At 41.6% G+C, this 22,801-nt stretch overlaps 1 protein-coding gene and 1 long non-coding RNA gene across 2 annotated transcripts; both read left to right on the top strand.

Annotated features, from left to right (window-relative positions):
* The first annotated feature begins 2,950 nt into the window (after positions 1-2,950).
* On the top strand, positions 2,951-17,547 carry fbxl8 (F-box and leucine-rich repeat protein 8). The gene is made up of 5 exons (XM_052479891.1): positions 2,951-3,505; positions 8,652-8,857; positions 10,546-10,810; positions 11,384-11,534; positions 16,730-17,547. The coding sequence occupies exons 1-5, from the start codon at positions 3,369-3,371 to the stop codon at positions 17,093-17,095; spliced, it is 1,125 nt and encodes a 374-aa protein (XP_052335851.1). The 5' UTR covers positions 2,951-3,368; the 3' UTR covers positions 17,096-17,547.
* LOC127911889 (uncharacterized) lies at positions 4,004-7,446 on the top strand. Its single transcript, XR_008079782.1, has 4 exons — positions 4,004-4,564; positions 4,746-5,277; positions 5,771-5,846; positions 6,465-7,446. It is a non-coding gene; the product is annotated as an uncharacterized LOC127911889 (long non-coding RNA).
* Positions 17,548-22,801: the final 5,254 nt, after the last annotated feature.

A 22,801-nucleotide genomic window follows, 5' to 3' on the forward strand; every position in this document is an offset into this window, starting at 1 on the left:
TTGGATATTTATTGAAACAGGGGTAATGTACTGTAGCATGTCAACGTGTCACACAAGGACTTCCCAGTTAGCGTTGAGACATCTGGTGGTCGTTCTGACTTCTGCCACCTCAATCTCCTTCACCCTTACAGGGAACTCGGGATCATGACCCCCCTCCACAATTACAACACCGTCGTCCTTCTACACACCGTTCTTCAATATACTCCGTCTGTCTGTGAAACATGGCCAAATCCTTAACAGTTCTTACACTGCAGTGGTTTGGGGACACAAACTCTTACAGAGTATCTGACGTAAACCAAGCTTCACGCGTAGGTATTTGCTCTTAATGAAACAACAGGACCGACAGACTCTTCTTTTCCTTCAGTCACCCAGCGGGTCAGACGCCGGACACCAACCACATCAGGAATTGTCTTCAGGGATTCAACCTGAACATTCGTCGTCACCCCTGAGATGACTCCTTTTTGACGGGTGTCTACTCCGAAGTTCAAAACACACCGTCTTTTGTCTGGATTATTTTGAGGCTCACTGCAATCTTCCTCTGTTCTTCAGAAATACAATGATTCAAGAATAAGACCACTCCTGGTCAATCTGACTGACTCCTTTTCCCAAGCGCATACTTCACATTATCACTTGCGCTATAAACACAACCTTTTACTATTAGTATGCCATGATCGTTCTCCTGCATGGTATTCCCTGCAGACTGGGACATCCACTACCATCTCTCTAATCTCCTGCTATTTTCTTCCCTGCGTGTTTCTCCCGTCGATGGAGGATGGTTTCAACTAACGTTAGTTACCACAGCCATAAAGTTTTACGTTGTAAAAAAAATATACAAAAAAAATCACAATTAAGTGTTGGAGTCTTAATATAAGGTTATGAGTGTTTACGCTTAGGGTTATGTTTAAAATCAAATTTTAAGAAGAAAAAAAAATGTAGAAATAGGCGAGATTTAGCTGTGGTAACTGTAGCACAGTTGGTAGAGCATGGCGCTTGTAACGCCAGGATAGTGGGTTCGATTCCCGGGACCACCCATACGTAGAATGTATGCACACATGACTGTAAGTCGCTTTGGATAAAAGCTAAATGGCATTTTTTTTTTTTTTTTTTTAGTGACGACCAGGGAGGATGGTAAAACTACGAAGAACTTCCTGTTCAGGCTTCCCCGCTTCTTCTGTGGTGTTTAAGGTGCCGCCACCTACTGGCGGTTGTGACCAACACTTCTCTTCAAGTGGGTGAAGCGGATAAGGGAGCGTCATTTATTGATAGAAAGGGAACCGCTTCCCCCAGAGATGCAAATCATGTCTTGAATGGCAAACTGCACTCGCCCGCTGGACGTAGCGCCCGCGGACAATAGCAAGAGTAGCAAAAGTACCCATTTGTCATAGTTGAGTAAGAGTAAAGATACCTTAATAGAAAATGACTCAAGTAAAAGTCACCCAGTAAAGTACTACTTGAGTAAACGTTTTAAAAATTGGGCTCCCAAGTGGTGCAGCGGTCAAGGGCACTGCATCTCAGTGTAAGTGGTTCTTAACTGACGTGCCTAGTTAAATTAAGGTTACATACATACATTTATATATTTAAATATCAAAAAGTAAATGTAATTGAGAAAATATACTACTTATCAAAAGTAAAAGTATAAATAGTTTCAAATTCCTTATATTAAGCAAACCAGACTGTACCATTTTCTTGATTTATTTATTTACGGATAGCCAGGGGCACACTGCAACACTCAGACAACATTTACAAACGCAGCATGTGTTAAGTGAGTCCTCCAGATCGGAGGCAGTAGATCACCAGGGATGTTCTCTGTTTCGTGAGTCCTCCAGATCAGAGGCAGTGGGGATGACCAGGGATGTTCTCTGTTTAGTGAGTCCTCCAGATCAGAGGCAGTAGGGATGACCAGGGATGTTCTCTGTTTAGTGAGTCCTCCAGATCAGAGGCAGTAGGGATGACCAGGGATGTTCTCTGTTTAGTGAGTCCTCCAGATCAGAGGCAGTAGGGATGACCAGGGATGTTCTCTGTTTAGTGAGTCCTCCAGATCAGAGGCAGTGGGGATGACCAGGGATGTTCTCTGTTTAGTGAGTCCTCCAGATCAGAGGCAGTAGGGATGACCAGGGATGTTCTCTGTTTAGTGAGTCCTCCAGATCAGAGGCAGTAGGGATGACCAGGGATGTTCTCTGTTTAGTGAGTCCGTTAGATCAGAGGCAGTAGGGATGACCAGGGATGTTCTCTGTTTAGTGAGTCCTCCAGATCAGAGGCAGTAGATCACCAGGGATGTTCTCTGTTTAGTGAGTCCTCCAGATCAGAGGCAGTAGGGATGACCAGGGATGTTCTCTGTTTAGTGAGTCCGCTTGATCAGAGGCAGTAGGGATGACCAGGGATGTTCTCTGTTTAGTGAGTCCTCCAGATCAGAGGCGGTAGGGATGACCAGGGATGTTCTCTGTTTAGTGAGTCCTCCAGATCAGAGGCAGTAGGGATGACCAGGGATGTTCTCTGTTTAGTGAGTCCTCCAGATCAGAGGCAGTAGGGATGACCAGGGATGTTCTCTGTTTAGTGAGTCCTCCAGATCAGAGGCAATTGGGATGACCAGAGATGTTCTCTGTTAGGTGAGTCCTCCAGATCAGAGGCAGTAGGGATGACCAGGGATGTTCTCTTGATAAGTGTGAGAATTTGACCATTTTCCTGTCCTGCTAAGCATTCAAAATGTAACAAGTACTTGGGTGCCAGGGAAAATGTATGGAGTAAAAAGTACATTTTCTTTAGGAATGTAGTGAAGTAAGAGTTTTCAAAATATAAATAGTAAAGTACAGATACTACTTAAGTAGTTTTTTGGGGGGTATTTTCACTAAAGTACTTTACACCACCGCAAACGGGGGATATGTTTTGCTATCTGGAAACTATTATGAAGCTCAACCCGGAAGTGACGTATTCCAGCAGAGTTTCCACTATATAGCACAGCCACAAAGTCTGAATTGTCCAAATCATAACAATGAATGAATACAAAAATTTGCTTTTTTTTGTCTTCAATTACGGTTTGCGGTGTGGTTAGGTACAAAACCAGAATTGAAGAGTATTTTTGTTGTTGTTGAAAGAAATGGTGTTTCTGCCAATGTGGCTGCTGTGGTATCTAGTGACGACCAGAGCGAAGGGAATTGTTGAAACGTTTTTTTGCGACGGAGAACGAATTCGTATTGGACAAGTTCAGCTGGTTCGGACGTTTTTAAAAAGTTCTCTCGTTTCCTGCTTACGGAACACACACACACACACACAAGGGATTGATCAGTTCTTATACAGAACGAATACATATCAATGTAACTTGTTGTTGTGTTAATAGCCTACTGTACTATTTATGGTGAGTCGACAGCGGAATGGAGTTTCCCGAGGAGGTCCTCGCCCACATATTCTCCTACCTGTCGGTAAAGGAACGGGAAAGCGCGTCGGCAGTATGTACGAGGTGGTCGCAGTCCATGAGCCACCCGCGAGTGTGGCGGTACACTGAAATAAGGTGAGATTCAGAGTTTTACCGGTTGTACTTGTCAGTGATCACGTTCCACGCAGGGCCTGTATAACACGCCAAAATACACGACAATGATAAGTGGTTTTGGTAACTTGGGCAGAATAAGTTGATTCACTGAGGCAAAACTATTGTAGTTTTATTCAATAAGAGAAATGCTGCGAAATGGAGAGTTGAAAATAAATAGAAGAGGACCAGAACAGTAGTCTAATGTTGTAGAAGAGAGGACCAGAACAGTTATCTAATTATATAGAGGACCAGAACAGTTATCTAATTATATAGAGGACCAGAACAGTTATCTAATTATATAGAGGACCAGAACAGTTATCTAATTATATAGAGGACCAGAACAGTTATCTAATTATATAGAGGACCAGAACAGTAGTCTAATGTTATAGAAGAGAGGGCCAGAACAGTTATCTAATTATACAGAGGACCAGAACAGTAGAACAGTAGTCTAATGTTATAGAGGACCAGAACAGTTATCTAATTATACAGAGGACCAGAACAGTAGTCTAATGTTATAGAAGAGAGGGCCAGAACAGTTATCTAATTATATAGAGGACCAGAACAGTAGTCTGGTGGCGTAGAAGAGAGAACCAGAACAGTAGTCTAATGTTGTAGAAGAGAGGACCATATATTATATATAATTGTCATGATTGATGATAATACTTTAGGGGAGGCAGGTAGCCTAGTGGTTAGAGGCAGGTAGCCTAGTGGTTAGAGGCAGGTAGCCTAGTGGTTAGAGGCAGGTAGCCTAGTGGTTAGAGGCAGGTAGCCTAGTGGTTAGTGGCAGGTAGCCTAGTGGTTAGAGCGTTGGACCAGTAACCAGCAGGTAGCCTAGTGGTTAGAGCGTTGGACTAGTAACCAGCAGGTAGCCTAGTGGTTAGAGCGTTGGACTAGTAACCAGCAGGTAGCCTAGTGGTTAGTGTTGGACTAGTAACCAGCAGGTAGCCTAGTGGTTAGAGGCAGGCAGCCTAGTGGTTAGAGCGTTGGACCAGTAACCAGCAGGTAGCCTAGTGGTTAGAGCGTTGGACTAGTAACCAGCAGGTAGCCTAGTGGTTAGAGCGTTGGACTAGTAACCAGCACGTAGCCTAGTGGTTAGTGTTGGACTAGTAACCAGCAGGTAGCCTAGTGGTTAGAGACAGGTAGCCTAGTGGTTAGAGACAGGTAGCCTAGTGGTTAGAGACAGGTAGCCTGGTGGTTAAAGTGTTGGACTAGTAACCAGCAGGTAGCCTAGTGGTTAGTGTTGGACTAGTAACCAGCAGGTAGCCTAGTGGTTAGAGTGTTGGACTAGTAACCAGCAGGTAGCCTAGTGGTTAGAGCGTTGGACTAGTAACCAGCAGGTAGCCTAGTGGTTAGTGTTGGACTAGTAACCAGCAGGTAGCCTAGTGGTTAGAGTGTTGGACTAGTAACCAGCAGGTAGCCTAGTGGTTAGTGTTGGACTAGTAACCAGCAGGTAGCCTAGTGGTTAGTGTTGGACTAGTAACCAGCAGGTAGCCTAGTGGTTAGTGTTGGACTAGTAACCAGCAGGTAGCCAAGTGGTTAGTGTTGGACTAGTAACCAGCAGGTAGCCTAGTGGTTAGTGTTGGACTAGTAACCAGCAGGTCGCCTAGTGGTTAGAGCGTTGGACTAGTAACCAGCAGGTAGCCTAGTGGTTAGAGTGTTGGACTAGTAACCAGCAGGTAGCCTAGTGGTAGGGGTGTTGGACTAGTAACCAGCAGGTAGCCTAGTGGTTAGAGCGTTGGACTAGTAACCAGCAGGTATCCTAGGGGTTAGAGTGTTGGGCTAGTAACCGGCAGGTAACCTAGTGGTTAGGGTTGGACTAGTGACCAGCCGGTAGCCTAGTGCTTAGAGTGTTGGACTAGTAACCAGCAGGTAGCCTAGTGGTTAGAGTGTTGGACCAGTAACCAGCAGGTAGCCTAGTGGTAGGGGTGTTGGACTAGTAACCAGTAGGTAGCCTAGTGGTTAGAGACAGGTAGCCTAGTGGTTAGAGACAGGTAGCCTAGTGGTTAGAGACAGGTAGCCTAGTGGTTAGAGTGTTGGACTAGTAACCAGCAGGTAGCCTAGTGGTTAGAGAGTTGGACTAGTAACCAGTAGGTATCCTAGTGGTTAGAGTGTTGGGCTAGTAACCAGCAGGTAGCCTAGTGGTTAGAGTGTTGGACTAGTAACCAGCAGGTAGCCTAGTGGTAGGGGTGTTGGACTAGTAACCAGCAGGTAGCCTAGTGGTTAGAGTGTTGGACTAGTAACCAGCAGGTAGCCTAGTGGTTAGTGTTGGACTAGTAACCAGCAGGTAGCCTAGTGGTTAGAGCGTTGGACTAGTAACCAGCAGGTAGCCTAGTGGTTAGAGTGTTGGACTAGTAACCAGCAGGTAGCCTAGTGGTTAGAGAGTTGGACTAGTAACCAGTAGGTATCCTAGGGGTTAGAGTGTTGGGCTAGTAACCGGCAGGTAGCCTAGTGGTTAGGGTTGGACTAGTAACCAGCAGGTAGCCTAGTGGTTAGAGTGTTGGACTAGTAACCAGCAGGTAGCCTAGTGGTAGGGGTGTTGGACTAGTAACCAGCAGGTAGCCTAGTGGTTAGAGTGTTGGACTAGTAACCAGCAGGTAGCCTAGTGGTTAGAGCGTTGGACCAGTAACCAGCAGGTAGCCTAGTGGTTAGTGTTGGACTAGTAACCAGCAGGTAGCCTAGTGGTTAGTGTTGGACTAGTAACCAGCAGGTAGCCTAGTGGTTAGAGTGTTGGACTAGTAACCAGCAGGTAGCCTAGTGGTTAGAGTGTTGGACTAGTAACCAGCAGGTAGCCTAGTGGTTAGAGTGCCTTGGACTAGTAACCAGCAGGTAGCCTAGTGGTTAGAGTGTTGGACTAGTAACCAGCAGGTAGCCTAGTGGTTAGAGTGTTGGACTAGTAACCAGCAGGTAGCCTAGTGGTTAGTGTTGGACTAGTAACCAGCAGGTAGCCTAGTGGTTAGAGCGTTGGACTAGTAACCAGCAGGTAGCCTAGTGGTTAGAGGCAGGTAGCCTAGTGGTTAGAGTGTTGGACTAGTAACCAGCAGGTAGCCTAGTGGTTAGAGCGTTGGACTAGTAACCAGCAGGTAGCCTAGTGGTTAGAGTGTTGGACTAGTAACCAGCAGGTAGCCTAGTGGTTAGAGTGTTGGACTAGTAACCAGCAGGTAGCCTAGTGGTTAGAGTGTTGGACCAGTAATATTTTTAATTAGCCAGAATACAGGGTTTCGATTTGCACTTAACAATATCATGTCATAAAGATCATGTAGAAAGTCTGGTTTATGGTGCATATACCTACTGGCATCGTTTAGAAATGGAGAGAAACTGGACAAAAGGTGTTAATCAGACAACACAGAGACACATAAGTTGTATCAAGTTGTAGAAACATCTCAAGGATGATCAATGGAAACAGGATGCACTAGAGCTCAATATCAAGTCTCATGTAAATAAGGTATTTCTGTTTTAAATTTGATACATTTACACAAATTTCAAAAAAACTGATTTTGCTTTGTCATTATGGGGTATTGTGATGTCATTATGGGGTATTGTGATGTCATTATGGGGTATTGTGATGTCATTGTGGGGTATTGTGATGTCATTATGGGGTATTGTGATGTCATTATGGGGTATTGTGATGTCATCATGGGGTATTGTGATGTCATCATGGGGTATTGTGATGTCATCATGGGGTATTGTGATGTCATCATGGGGTATTGTGATGTCATCATGGGGTATTGTGTGTAGATTACTGAGTTGTTTTATTTATTTAATCAATTGTATAATAAGGCTGTAACAAAATGTGGAAAAAGTCAATGGCTCTGAATAATTTCCGAATGTATCTAATTGACTAACAAGTAGTCAATACCCAAGATGTGGGTCATTATAAGCAGAAACAAAGGCCTGTCTAAAAAGGCCTGTCTAAAAAGGCCTGTCTAAAAAAGGCCTGTCTAAAAAAGGCCTGTCTAAAAAAGGCCTGTCTAAAAAAGGCCTGCCTAAAAAAAGCCTGTCTAAAAAGGCCTGTCTAAAAAAGGCCTGTCTAAAAAAGGCCTGTCTAAAAAGGCCTGTCTAAAAAGGCCTGTCTAAAAAGGCCTGTCTAAAAAAGGCCTGTCTAAAAAAGGCCTGTCTAAAAAAGGCCTGTCTAAAAAAGGCCTGCCTAAAAAAAGCCTGTCTAAAAAGGCCTGTCTAAAAAAGGCCTGTCTAAAAAAGGCCTGTCTAAAAAGGCCTGTCTAAAAAGGCCTGTCTAAAAAGGCCTGTCTAAAAAGGCCTGTCTAAAAAGGCCTGTCTAAAAAGGCCTGTCTAAAAAGGCCTGTCTAAAAAAGGCCTGTCTAAAAAGGCCTGTCTAAAAAAGGCCTGTCTAAAAAGGCCTGTCTAAAAAGGCCTGTCTAAAAAGGCCTGTCTAAAAAAGGCCTGTCTAAAAAGGCCTGTCTAAAAAGGCCTGTCTAAAAAAGGCCTGTCTAAAAAAGGCCTGTCTAAAAAAGGCCTGTCTAAAAGGCCTGTCTTAAAAGGCCTGTCTAAAAGGCCTGTCTAAAAGGCCTGTCTAAAAGGCCTGTCTAAAAGGCCTGTCTTAAAAGGCCTGTCTAAAAGGCCTGTCTAAAAGGCCTGTCTTAAAAGGCCTGTCTTAAAAGGCCTGTCTTAAAAGGCCTGTCTTAAAAGGCCTGTCTAAAAAGGCCTGTCTAAAAGGCCTGTCTTAAAAGGCCTGTCTTAAAGGCCTGTCTTAAAAGGCCTGTCTTAAAAGGCCTGTCTAAAAGGCCTGTCTAAAAAGGCCTGTCTAAAAGGCCTGTCTAAAAGGCCTGTCTAAAAAGGCCTGTCTTAAAAGGCCTGTCTTAAAAGGCCTGTCTTAAAAGGCCTGTCTTAAAAGGCCTGTCTTAAAGGCCTGTCTTAAAAGGCCTGTCTAAAAGGCCTGTCTTAAAAGGCCTGTCTAAAAGGCCTGTCTAAAAAGGCCTGTCTAAAAGGCCTGTCTAAAAAGGCCTGTCTAAAAAGGAAATAGAAACTTGGACTAAAAGACTACGTTGCTTCTATAAACTAATACTGATGTATTAAACCAGCTAATAGACCAGACTGCCCTCAGCCCTCTGCTCTCTGCAGTCTGAATCTGATATCGCACTGCAATAGATCCCGCTACTCTCTCCGTCTGCAGGTGTGAGACCGGGGAACGGGAGGACCCTGCTCTGCAGTATTTCTCCTCTCTCCTGCCATTGGTCCGTCACCTGAAGATCACCATCAGTTCGCTGAGCGATCCAGCCAATCGCAGCGCTGCCCTGTCCGTCCTCCGCCTGGCCACCAGCGGTCCCCTGCGAACCTTGTCCCTGTCCTGTTCTGGAGGAGTCCCTCTCTTCTACTCAGGTAAACAACATCCAATCAGATCAGCTCTAATGAGAAATAAATCTGATGTGATTGGTCAAAAGACCAAAAGAACTGGGCTGCCTGTCTTAAATGCAGCCTCAGTCGCTCTAGATAAAGAGCGTCTTCTGAAATCAGTGTTTGTCAACTCCGGTCCTCAGGTGCCTCCCGATAGCACACGCTGTTGTTGTTGTCGCCCCAAACTAACTCTCCTGATTCAACTCCGGTCCTCAGGTGCCTCCCGATAGCACACGTTGTTGTCGCCCCAAACTAACTCTCCTGATTCAACTCCGGTCCTCAGGTGCCTCCCGATAGCACACGTTGTTGTCGCCCCAAACTAACTCTCCTGATTCAACTCCGGTCCTCAGGTGCCTCCCGATAGCACACGTTGTTGTCGCCCCAAACTAACTCTCCTGATTCAACTCCGGTCCTCAGGTGCCTCCCGATAGCACACGCTGTTGTCCCCCCAAACTAACTCTCCTGATTCAACTCCGGTCCTCAGGTGCCTCCCGATAGCACACGCTGTTGTCGCCCCAAACTAACTCTCCTGATTCAACTCCGGTCCTCAGGTGCCTCCCGATAGCACACGCTGTTGTCCCCCCAAACTAACTCTCCTGATTCAACTCCGGTCCTCAGGTGCCTCCCGATAGCACACGCTGTTGTCGCCCCAAACTAACTCTCCTGATTCAACTCATCAAAGGCCTTGATGATTAGTTGGTTGAATCAGATGTAACAGTATTGCTTCCATCCCTTTCCTTGGCCCATCCTGGGCACCAGGGGACCCTCATGGAAAAATACTACTGAATCATCATTACCTCCTGCTTTGCTATTGAGATGTGTAATAAACCTGTTGTCATTTCAGTAGTAATGAGGGATCCATTGGGATGTTTCCCTTAAGAATACTGTGTAACTACTGAGCTTTTTGGTATCTACTACTTAATGCCCACACAATGCCTACACAATGCCCACACTATGCCCACACTATGCCTACACTATGCCTACACTATGCCCACACTATGCCTACACTATGCCCACACTATGCCCACACTATGCCCACACTATGCCCACACTATGCCCACACTATGCCCACACTATGCCCACACTATGCCCACACTATGCCCACACTATGCCCACACTATGCCCACACTATGCCTACACTATGCCCACACTATGCCCACACTATGCCCACACTATGCCCACACTATGCCTACACTATGCCCACACTATGCCTACACAATGCCTACACTATGCCCACACTATGCCCACACAATGCCCACACTTTGCCCACTTTGCCCACACTATGCCTACACTATGCCCACATGCCTACACTATGCCTACACTATGCCCACACTATGCCCACACTATGCCCACACTATGCCCACACTATGCCCACACTATGCCCACACTATGCCCACACTATGCCCAGACTATGCTTACACAATGCCGGCAGGGTAGCCTAGTGGTTAGAGCATTGGACTAGTAACCGAAAGGTTGCAAGTTCAAATCCCCGAGCTGACAAGGTACAAAATCTGTCGTTCTGCCCCTGAACAGGCAGTTAACCCACTGTTCCTAGGCCGTCATTGAAAATAAGAATTTGTTCTAAACTGGCTATAACAACAGCAAGTACTGTTTGGGAGGACTTGAGTTTAGAACCACTATGCTAAATGACACTAATGTAAATGTGACTATAGGTCACGACCTGGAGGAAGGGCTGGAGGCCGCTCTCACTGCATCTCCGGAACACGTGGGAGGAGCCTTCCTCTCCCACTTGGACCTGAGGGGCGTGCCCTTCACCCTCAGCCAATCCCTGGTGAGGGTCTTGGCCCGGCAGAGCCCCAACCTGAGGAGTCTATTGGTCAACAATCAGACACTGGTGTGTAAAGTGGAGCCAGAGGCTGTGGTGGAGGTACTGGGACTGTGTCCACTTCTCAACACACTAGGGCTGTTCTATACCAGGTATGGAGAGAACCACGGTGCTCAACACACTAGGGATGTTCTATACCAAGTATGGAGAGAACCACACTTCTCAACACACTAGGGATGTTCTATACCAGGTATGGAGAGAACCACAGTGCTCAACTCCTGGCTGTGTTCCAAATGGCTCCCTATTCTCTATCTAGTGCACTACTTTAGACCAGAGCCCTATTCCCTATATAGTACACTACTTTAGACCAGAGCCCTATTCCCTATATAGTACACTACTTTAGACCAGAGCCCTATTCCCTATATAGTGCACTACTTTAGACCAGAGCCCTATTCCCTATATAGTACACTACTTTAGACCAGAGACCAGAGCCCTATTTCCTATCTAGTGCACTACTTTAGACCAGAGCCCTATTCCCTATCTAGTACACTACTTTAGACCAGAGCCCTATTCCCTATATAGTGCACTACTTTTGGTCATTCAGACTTATCCTCATGTGTAAATTAATGAAGGATGCTTGAAGTCAACGGTTGATCACATCAGAAATGAAAAAGAGACCAAGTTGATTCTAAGTTAATAATTGTAGCGACATTCTTCTTCTCCAGCCTGTCCCAGAAGGTGGTGGATGAGCTGCTGTTGCCTCAACGCTGCCCCCTCCTGGCCATGGAGTTGTACTGCGAGCGCTTTGCCAAATACATCCCCCCTCTGGAGGACAGCGTGTGGGCTGGACTGAAGCACAGACACCCGGGGTTAAAGGTCAGCGAAAGGTGCTTTGAGGAGGAAACTGCAAACGATTATTTCAATCAATCATTTATTGGGAAATAAATAGACATGTAACGTGCAGGGCAATAGTAGCCTGGCTTGTCAACTCCTATGGTTAATGTGGAGAGCCTGACAATGTCCACTCCTATGGTTAATGTGGAGAGCCTCCACATTGACTCTGTACCTGTACCCCCTGTATATAGCCTCCGCATTGACTCTGACTCTGTACCATAACCATAACACCTGTATATAGCCTCCACATTGACTCTGTACCGTAATACCCTGTATATAGCCTCCACATTCACTCTGTACCGTAACACCCTGTATATAGCCTCCACATTGACTCTGTACCGTAACACCCTGTATATAGCCTCCACATTGTTATTTGATTCTTACTTTATTTTATTTCTGTTTTTTACTTTAGGTTATTTAGTAAATATTTTCTTAACTATTATTTTCTTAACTGCATTGCTTGTAAGCAAGCATTTCTTTGTAAAGTCTACACCTGTTGTATTAATATGCAGTGCATTCGGAAAGTATTCAGACCCCTTGACTTTTTCCACATTTTGTTACATTACAGCCTTATTTTAAAATACCCCATAATAACAAAGCGAAAACAGGTTTTTATATTTTTGGGGTAATATATAATTGACCCAGCGTTGTCCGGGTTTGTTTAGTTCGATAAAGTCCATCATTTAGGTCCAAATACCTCCTTGTTGTTCGCGCATTTAGTTCACAAATCCAAATTCATGAGGAGCGATCACTAGGTCTAGACAAAGTCCAAACGTTCTGTTACAGTCTGTAGAAACATGTCAAACGATCTATCGAATCAATCTTTAGGATGTTTTTAACATAAATCTTCAATAATGTTCCAACCCGGAGAATTCCTTTGTCTTTAGAAATGCAATGGACCGCAGCTACCTCTCACAGGAGCGCGCATGATCAGCTAAACACCTGGTTGAAACAGCTGTCTTTCTCTCCCCTTTCACAGTAGAAGCCTGAAACAAGGTTCTAAAGACTGTTGACATCTAGTGGAAGCCTTAGGAAATGCAATATGACCCCATAGGCACTGTATATTGGATAGGCAATGAGTTGAAAAACTACAAACCTCACATTTCCCACTTCCTGGTTGGATTTTTTTCTCAGGTTTTTGCCTGCCATATGAGTTCTGTTATACTCACAGACATCATTCAAACAGTTTTAGAAACTTCAGTGTTTTCTATCCAAATATACTAATTATATGCATATTCTAGCTTTTAGGCCTGAGTAGCAGGCAGTTTACTCTGGGCACCTTTTTATCCAAGCTACTCAATACTGCCCCCCAGTCCCAAAGAAGTTAACAAAGAGTTGCAGTCTGTTTTGGAATGGGGGGACAGTAATTAACCGGTCCTGAACATGTCTAAAACTAAGAGCATTATAATTAGTACAAATCATTCCATAAATTCTAGACCTCAGTTGAATCTGGTAATGAATGGTGTGGCTGTTGAACAAGTTGAGGAGACTAAATTACTTGGCGTTACCTTAGATTGTAAACTGTCATGGTCAATGGTTGAAAATATGGGGAGAGGTCTGTCCGTAATAGAGATGTTCAGCTTTTTTGACCCCACACTCCAAAAAGCAATAGTTTGGTCTATTCTTGATTATTGTCCAGTCGTGTGGTCCAGTGCTGCAAGGAAAGACCTAGTTAAGCTGCAGCTGGTCCAGAACAGAGAGGCACGTTTTGCTCTTCATTGTAACTATCCCTATTGGATAGTTTGTGTCTATGTATTGTTATGAAGGCTACTTGTGCCTTTCAAAAAATGTATTTAGTTCTGTGCTTGAGCTGTTCTTGTCTATTGATGTTCTGTATTATGTTCTGTAAACATGTTTCGTGTTCTGTGTTCCGTGTTCTGTGTTCCGTGTGGACCCCCAGGAAGAGTAGCTGTTGCTTTTGCAACAGCTAATGGGGATTCTAATAAAATACCAATACATTTACATTTACATTTAAGTCATTTAGCAGACGCTCTTATCCAGAGCGACTTACAATACACAGTTGATAGTGCATGTCAGAGCAAAAACCAAGCCATGAGGTCGAAGGAATTGTCCGTAGAGCTCCAAGACAGGATTGTGTCCAGGCACAGATCTGGGTAAGGGTACCAACACATTTCTGCAGCATTGAAGGTACCCAAGAACACAGTGTCCCCCATCGTTCTTAAATGGAAGAAGTTTGGAGCCACCAAGACTCTTCCTAGAGCTGTCCGACCGGCCAAACTGAGCAATCGGGAGAGAAGGGCCTTGGTCAGGGAGGTGACCAAGAACCTGATGGTCACTCTGATGGAGCTCCTATGTGTGAGGTGGTTGGGGAAAATGCGGAGTCAGTAATGTACCACAGTTGGTAGAGCATGGCGCTTGTAACGCCAGGGTAGTGGGTTCGATTCCCGGGACCACCCATACGTAGAATGTATGCACACATGACTATAAGTCGCTTTGGATAAAAGCGTCTGCTAAATGGCATATATTAAGGAAAAAACACAATCTTCCAGAGCACAAAAGAACGAACAATAACGCACAAAACAGAGAGGGAAGCCCGAGGGTTAAATAAGGAACATTAATTCATAGAATGGAAACCAGGTGTGTATGAATAAGATGAAACATGGATCGGTGGTGATAGAAAGCCGGTGACGTCGACCGGCGAACAAGGAGAGGGACCAACTTCGGCAGAAGTCGTGTCACTATGTGGGGATGGGAGAACCTTCCAGAAGGACAACCATCTCTGCAACACTCCACCAATCAGGCCTTTATGGTAGAGTGGCCAGACGGAAGCCATTCCTCAGTAAAAGGCACATGACAGCCTGCTTGGAGTTTGCCAAAAGACTCTAAAGACTCTCAGACCATGAGAAACAAGATTCTCTGGTTTGATGAAACCAAGATTGAACTCTTTGGCCTGAATACCAAGCGTCTGGAGGAAATCTGGCACCATCCCTACAGTGAAGCATGAAGGGTGGCAACATCATGCTGTGGGTAATGTTTTTCAGCAGTCGGGACTGAGAGACTAGTCAGGATCGAGGGAAAGATGAATGGAGTAAAGTACAGAGAGATCCATGATGAAAGTCCTGCTCCAGAGTGCTCAGGACCTCAGACTGGGGCAAAGGTTCACTTTCCAACAAGACAATGACCCTAAGTACACAGCTAAGACTACGCAGGAGTGGCTTCGAGACAAGTCTCTGAATGTCGTTGAGTGGCCCAGCCAGAGCCCGGACTTGAACCCGATCGAACATGTCTGGAAAGCCCTGAAAATAGCTGTGCAGCGACGCTCTCCATCCAACCTGACAGACCTTGAGAGGATCTGCAGAGAAGAATGGGAGAAACTCCCCAAATACAGGTGTGACAAGCTTGTAGCGTCATACCCAAGAAGACTCAAGGTTGTAATTGCTGCCAAAGGTGCTTCAACAAAGTACTGAGTAAAGGGTCTGAATACTTATGTAAATGTCATATTTTGTTTTTTTAAATGTTTTTTTTATACATTTGCAAAAATATCTAAAACCAGTTTTTGCTTTGTCAATATGGGGTATTGTGTATAGGTTGATGAGGGGGAAAAAAGCATAGAATTATTTTAGAATAAGGCTGTAATGTAAAAAAATGTAGAAAAATTCAAGGGGTCTGAATACTTTTGAATGCCCTGTATGTTATGTTCTATTAATGTGTGTACTATGTTGTATTAATGTCTAATAATGTTGTATTCATGTCTAATATATTGTAATAATGTGTTTGTATTAATGTAATGTTAATGTGTAATATGTTGTAGTATTATGTTGTAGTAATGTGTAATATGTTGTAGTACTGTGTTGAAGTACTATGTAATGTTGTAGTACTATGTTGTAGTAATGTGTATTAATGTGTAATATTTTGTAGTAATATGTTGTAGTACTATGTGTAATATGTTGTAGTACTATTTGTATTAATGTGTAATATGTTGTAGTACTGTGTAATATGTTGTAGTAATATGTGTAATGTGTAATATGTTGTAGTAATATGTGTATTAATGTGTAGTATGTTGTAGTAAAATACGTATTAATGTGTATGTTGTAGTACTATGTGTAATATGTTGTAGTAATATGTGTATTAATGTGTAATATGTTGTAGTACTATGTGTAATATGTTGTAGTAATATGTGTATTAATGTGTAATATGTTGTAGTACTGTGTAATATGTTGTAGTACTATTTGGATGAATGTGTAATATGTTGTATTACTGTGTAATATGTTGTAGTAATATGTGTAATGTGTAATATGTTGCAGTAAAATACGTATTAATGTGTAATGTTGTAGTAATATGTTATAGTACTATGTGTATTAATGTGTATGTAATATGTTGTAGTACTATGTGTATTAATGTGTGATATGTTGTAGTACTGTGTATTAATGTGTAATATGTTGTAGTACTGTGTATTAATGTGTAATATGTTGTAGTAATATACGTATTAATGAGTAATATGTTGTAGTACTATGTGTAATATGTTGTAGTACTGTGTATTAATGTGTGATATGTTGTAGTATAATGTTGTAGTAATATACGTATTAATGTGTAATATGTTGTAGTACTGTGTAATATGTTGTAGTAATATTTGTATTAATGTGTAATATGTTGTAGTACTGTGTAATATGTTGTAGTAATATGTGTATTAATGTGTAATATGTTGTAGTACTATGTGTAATATGTTGTAGTACTATGTGTAATATGTTGTAGTACTATGTGTAATATGTTGTAGTAATATACGTATTAATGTGTAATATGTTGTAGTACTATGTGTAATATGTTGGTGTAATATGTTGGTGTAATATGTTGGTGTAATATGTTGTAGTAATATGTTGTAGTAATGTGTAATATGTTGTAGTAATATGTGTATTAATGTGTAATATGTTGTGGTATGTTGTAGTAATATGTGTAATATGTTGTAGTAATATGTGTATTAATGTGTAATATGTTGTGGTATGTTGTAGTAATATGTGTATTATGTTGTAGTATGTTGTGGTATGTTGTAGTAATATGTGTATTAATGTTGTAATATGTTGTGGTATGTTGTAGTAATATGTGTATTAATGTGTAATATGTTGTGGTATGTTGTAGTAATATGTGTAATATGTTGTGGTATGTTGTAGTAATATGTGTATTAATGTGTATTAATGTGTAATATGTGTAATATTTTCCAGGTAAGCCTGATATTGGACCACACTCTTCCCATGGATCATTTCAGCTCCGTATTGCAGCCCAGCGTTCCTCTGCAGCACCTGGAACTCCTCACATTTACTGACCTGGTCCAGCAGACACACCTGGTCACCCAGAGCTACAGCCACGCCCTGGAGACAATCATACTGCAGACCACCTCGTCTCCAGAGCTGGACTCCGCCCTGCGCTCCCTGGCCGCAGCCTGCAGCCTCCTCAGAGAGGTCCACTGTTACTGTGTGGTGTCGTGTGATGTCATCAGGGCCTTTAAAGACGGCTGCCCTCGCCTGTGGAGATACACACTGAAGACACGCAAAGAGCCACACCCCTGGAGATGCACTGTTATTAAATGACGACCAATCACACACCTGGAGATGCACTGTTATTAAATGACGACCAATCACACGCCTGGAGATGCACTGTTATTAAATGACGACCAATCACACACCTGGAGATGCACTGTTATTAAATGACGACCAATCACACCCCTGGAGATGCACTGTTATTAAATGACAACCAATCACACACCTGGAGATGCACTGTTATTAAATGACAACCAATCACACACCTGGAGATGCACTGTTATTAAATGACGACCAATCACACACCTGGAGATGCACTGTTATTAAATGACGACCAATCACACACCTGGAGATGCACTGTTATTAAATGACGACCAATCACACACCTGGAGATGCACTGTTATTAAATGACAACCAATCACACACCTGGAGATGCACTGTTATTAAATGACAACCAATCACACACCTGGAGATGCACTGTTATTAAATGACAACCAATCACACCCCTGTTAGATAATCTGTTATTAAAGACTGTTATTATAATCACACACCTGGAGATGCACTGTTATTATAATGACATGTTACACAATCATTATAATCAGACATGGACACCAGACTGTTATTATAATCAGACATGTTCACAGACTGTTATTATAATCAGACATGTTACACCAGACTGTTATTATAATCAGACATGTTACACTAGACTGTTATTATAATCAGACATGTTACACTAGACTGTTATTATAATCAGACATGTTACACCAGACTGTTATTATAATCAGACATGTTACACTAGACTGTTATTATAATCAGACATGTTACACTAGACTGTTATTATAATCAGACATGTTACACCAGACTGTTATTATAATCAATCAGACATGTTACACCAGACTGTTATTATAATCAATAAGACATGTTACACCAGACTGTTATTATAATAAGACATGTTACACCAGACTGTTATTATAATCAGACATGTTACACCAGACTGTTATTATAATCAATCAGACATGTTACACCAGACTGTTATTATAATCAGACATGTTACACTAGACTGTTATTATAATCAGACATGTTACACTAGACTGTTATTATAATCAGACATGTTACACCAGACTGTTATTATAATCAATAAGACATGTTACACTAGACTGTTATTATAATCAATAAGACATGTTACACCAGACTGTTATTATAATCAATAAGACATGTTACACCAGACTGTTATTATAATCAGACATGTTACACCAGACTGTTATTATAATCAGACATGTTACACCAGACTGTTATTATAATCAGACATGTTACACTAGACTGTTATTATAATCAGACATGTTACACTAGACTGTTATTATAATCAGACATGTTACACCAGACTGTTATTATAATCAGACATGTTACACCAGACTGTTATTATAATCAGACATGTTACACCAGACTGTTATTATAATCAGACATGTTACACCAGACTGTTATTATAATCAGACATGTTACACCAGACTGTTATTATAATCAGACATGTTACACCAGACTGTTATTATAATCAGACATGTTACACCAGACTGTTATTATAATAAGACATGTTACACCAGACTGTTATTATAATCAGACATGTTACACCAGACTGTTATTATAATCAATAAGACATGTTACACCAGACTGTTATTATAATCAGACATGTTACACCAGACTGTTATTATAATCAGACATGTTACACCAGACTGTTATTATAATCAGACATGTTACACCAGACTGTTATTATAATCAGACATGTTACACCAGACTGTTATTATAATCAGACATGTTACACCAGACTGTTATTATAATCAGACATGTTACACCAGACTGTTATTATAATCAGACATGTTACACCAGACTGTTATTATAATCAGACATGTTACACCAGACTGTTATTATAATCAGACATGTTACACCAGACTGTTATTATAATCAATAAGACATGTTACACCAGACTGTTATTATAATCAGACATGTTACACCAGACTGTTATTATAATCAGACATGTTACACCAGACTGTTATTATAATCAATAAGACATGTTACACCAGACTGTTATTATAATCAATAAGACATGTTACACCAGACTGTTATTATAATCAGACATGTTACACCAGACTGTTATTATAATCAGACATGTTACACCAGACTGTTATTATAATCAATAAGACATGTTACACCAGACTGTTATTATAATCAGACATGTTACACCAGACTGTTATTATAATCAGACATGTTACACCAGACTGTTATTATAATCAGACATGTTACACCAGACTGTTATTATAATCAGACATGTTACACCAGACTGTTATTATAATCAGACATGTTACACCAGACTGTTATTATAATCAGACATGTTACACCAGACTGTTATTATAATCAGACATGTTACACCAGACTGTTATTATAATCAATAAGACATGTTACACTAGACTGTTATTATAATCAGACATGTTACACCAGACTGTTATTATAATCAGACATGTTACACCAGACTGTTATTATAATCAGACATGTTACACCAGACTGTTATTATAATCAGACATGTTACACCAGACTGTTATTATAATCAGACATGTTACACCAGACTGTTATTATAATCAGACATGTTACACCAGACTGTTATTATAATCAGACATGTTACACCAGACTGTTATTATAATCAATAAGACATGTTACACTAGACTGTTATTATAATCAGACATGTTACACTAGACTGTTATTATAATCAGACATGTTACACCAGACTGTTATTATAATCAGACATGTTACACCAGACTGTTATTATAATCAGACATGTTACACCAGACTGTTATTATAATCAGACATGTTACACCAGACTGTTATTATAATCAGACATGTTACACCAGACTGTTATTATAATCAATAAGACATGTTACACCAGACTGTTATTATAATCAGACATGTTACACCAGACTGTTATTATAATCAGACATGTTACACTAGACTGTTATTATAATCAGACATGTTACACCAGACTGTTATTATAATCAATAAGACATGTTACACCAGACTGTTATTATAATCAGACATGTTACACCAGACTGTTATTATAATCAGACATGTTACACCAGACTGTTATTATAATCAATAAGACATGTTACACCAGACTGTTATTATAATCAGACATGTTACACCAGACTGTTATTATAATCAGACATGTTACACCAGACTGTTATTATAATCAATAAGACATGTTACACCAGACTGTTATTATAATCAGACATGTTACACCAGACTGTTATTATAATCAGACATGTTACACCAGACTGTTATTATAATCAATAAGACATGTTACACCAGACTGTTATTATAATCAGACATGTTACACCAGACTGTTATTATAATCAGACATGTTACACTAGACTGTTATTATAATCAGACATGTTACACCAGACTGTTATTATAATCAGACATGTTACACCAGACTGTTATTATAATCAATAAGACATGTTACACCAGACTGTTATTATAATCAATAAGACATGTTACACCAGACTGTTATTATAATCAGACATGTTACACCAGACTGTTATTATAATCAATAAGACATGTTACACCAGACTGTTATTATAATCAGACATGTTACACCAGACTGTTATTATAATCAGACATGTTACACCAGACTGTTATTATAATCAGACATGTTACACCAGACTGTTATTATAATCAGACATGTTACACCAGACTGTTATTATAATCAGACATGTTACACCAGACTGTTATTATAATCAATAAGACATGTTACACCAGACTGTTATTATAATCAGACATGTTACACTAGACTGTTATTATAATCAATAAGACATGTTACACCAGACTATTATTATAATCAGACATGTTCCACCAGACTGTTATTATAATCAGACATGTTACACTAGACTGTTATTATAATCAGACATGTTACACCAGACTGTTATTAAATCAGACATGTTTTAGAACACCAGACTTTTATTATAATTTTCTACATTGTTAACTAGACTGTTATTATAAATCAATAAGACATGTTTAAACAAGACTGTTATTATAATCAATAAGACATGTTACACCAGACTGTTATTATAATCAATAAGACATGTTACACCAGACTGTTATTATAATCAATAAGGGATATACAGGGGATAGGGGTTACACCAGACTGTTATTATAATCAGGGGACATAGGGGTTACACAGACTGTTATTATAATCAGGAGATGTTACAGACTGTTATTATAAGGAGATAGACATGTTATACAGACTGTTATTATAATCAGACATGTTATTACAGATAGGGGTGGTATACAGGGATAGGGTTGGTATACAGGGGATCAGATTTGTCCTGTTAAAAAAAGGTTTTAGAACATCTACTCATTCAAGGGTTTTTCTTTAGTTTTTAGTATTTTCTACATTGTAGAATAATAGTGAAGAGAAAACTATGAATTAACACATGGAATCATCTAGTAACCAAAAAAGTGTTAAACAAATCAATCAATGCATTTGAGCCAATCAGTTGTGTTGTGACAAGATGGGGGTGGTATACAGGGGATAGGGCTGGTATACAGGAGATAGGGGTGGTATACAGGAGATAGGGGAGGTATACAGGGGATAGGGGTGGTATACAGGAGATAGGGGTGGTATACAGGAGATAGGGCTGGTATACAGGGGATAGGGGTGGTATACAGGAGATAGGGCTGGTATACAGGAGATAGGGTTGGTATACAGGGGATAGGGGTGGTATACAGGAGATAGGGGTGGTATACAGGAGATAGGGGTGGCAGGAGATATATACAGGAGATAGGGGCTGGTATACAGGGATAGGGGAGGTATACAGGAGATAGGGGTGGTATACAGGAGATAGGGGTGGTATACAGGGGATAGGGGTGGTATACAGGGGATAGGGGTGGTATACAGGAGATAGGGGTGGTATACAGGAGATAGGGGTGGTATACAGGAGATAGGGGTGGTATACAGGAGATAGGGGTGGTATACAGGAGATAGGGGTGGTATACAGGGGATAGGGGTGGTATACAGGAGATAGGGGTGGTATACAGGAGATAGGGGTGGTATACAGGAGATAGGGGTGGTATACAGGGGATAGGGGTGGTATACAGGAGATAGGGTTGGTATACAGGAGATAGGGGTGGTATACAGGAGATAGGGGTGGTATACAGGGGATAGGGGTGGTATACAGGAGATAGGGGTGGTATACAGGGGATAGGGGTGGTATACAGGAGATAGGGGTGGTATACAGGGGATAGGGGTGGTATACAGGGGATAGGGGAGGTATACAGGAGATGGGGCTGGTATACAGGAGATAGGGGAGGGGGTATACAGGAGATAGGGGTGGTATACAGGAGATAGGGGTGGTATACAGGGGATAGGGGAGGTATACAGGGGATAGGGGTGGTATACAGGGGATAGGGGGGGTGGTATACAGGGGATAGGGGTGGTATACAGGAGATAGGGGGTATACAGGAGATATACAGGAGATGGGGCTGGTATACAGGAGATAGGGGAGGTATACAGGAGATAGGGGAGGTATACAGGGGATAGGGGTGGTATACAGGAGATAGGGCTGGTATACAGGGGATAGGGGTGGTATACAGGAGATGGGGCTGGTATACAGGAGATAGGGGAGGTATACAGGAGATAGGGGAGGTATACAGGGGATAGGGGTGGTATACAGGAGATAGGGGAGGTATACAGGAGATAGGGGAGGTATACAGGGG

Source organism: Oncorhynchus keta, chromosome 25, assembly GCF_023373465.1.
Source record: "Oncorhynchus keta strain PuntledgeMale-10-30-2019 chromosome 25, Oket_V2, whole genome shotgun sequence".
NCBI lineage: Eukaryota > Metazoa > Chordata > Actinopteri > Salmoniformes > Salmonidae > Oncorhynchus > Oncorhynchus keta.

Excerpts from the sequence above, each read along its gene's own strand:
- fbxl8 (XM_052479891.1), top strand. The coding sequence starts at position 3,369 with ATGGAGTTTCCCGAGGAGGTCCTCGCCCACATATTCTCCTACCTGTCG. Across the intron at positions 8,858-10,545 it reads AGTCCCTCTCTTCTACTCAG|GTCACGACCTGGAGGAAGGG; the intron begins GTAAACAACATC and ends ATGTGACTATAG. Across the intron at positions 11,535-16,729 it reads ACAGACACCCGGGGTTAAAG|GTAAGCCTGATATTGGACCA; the intron begins GTCAGCGAAAGG and ends AATATTTTCCAG.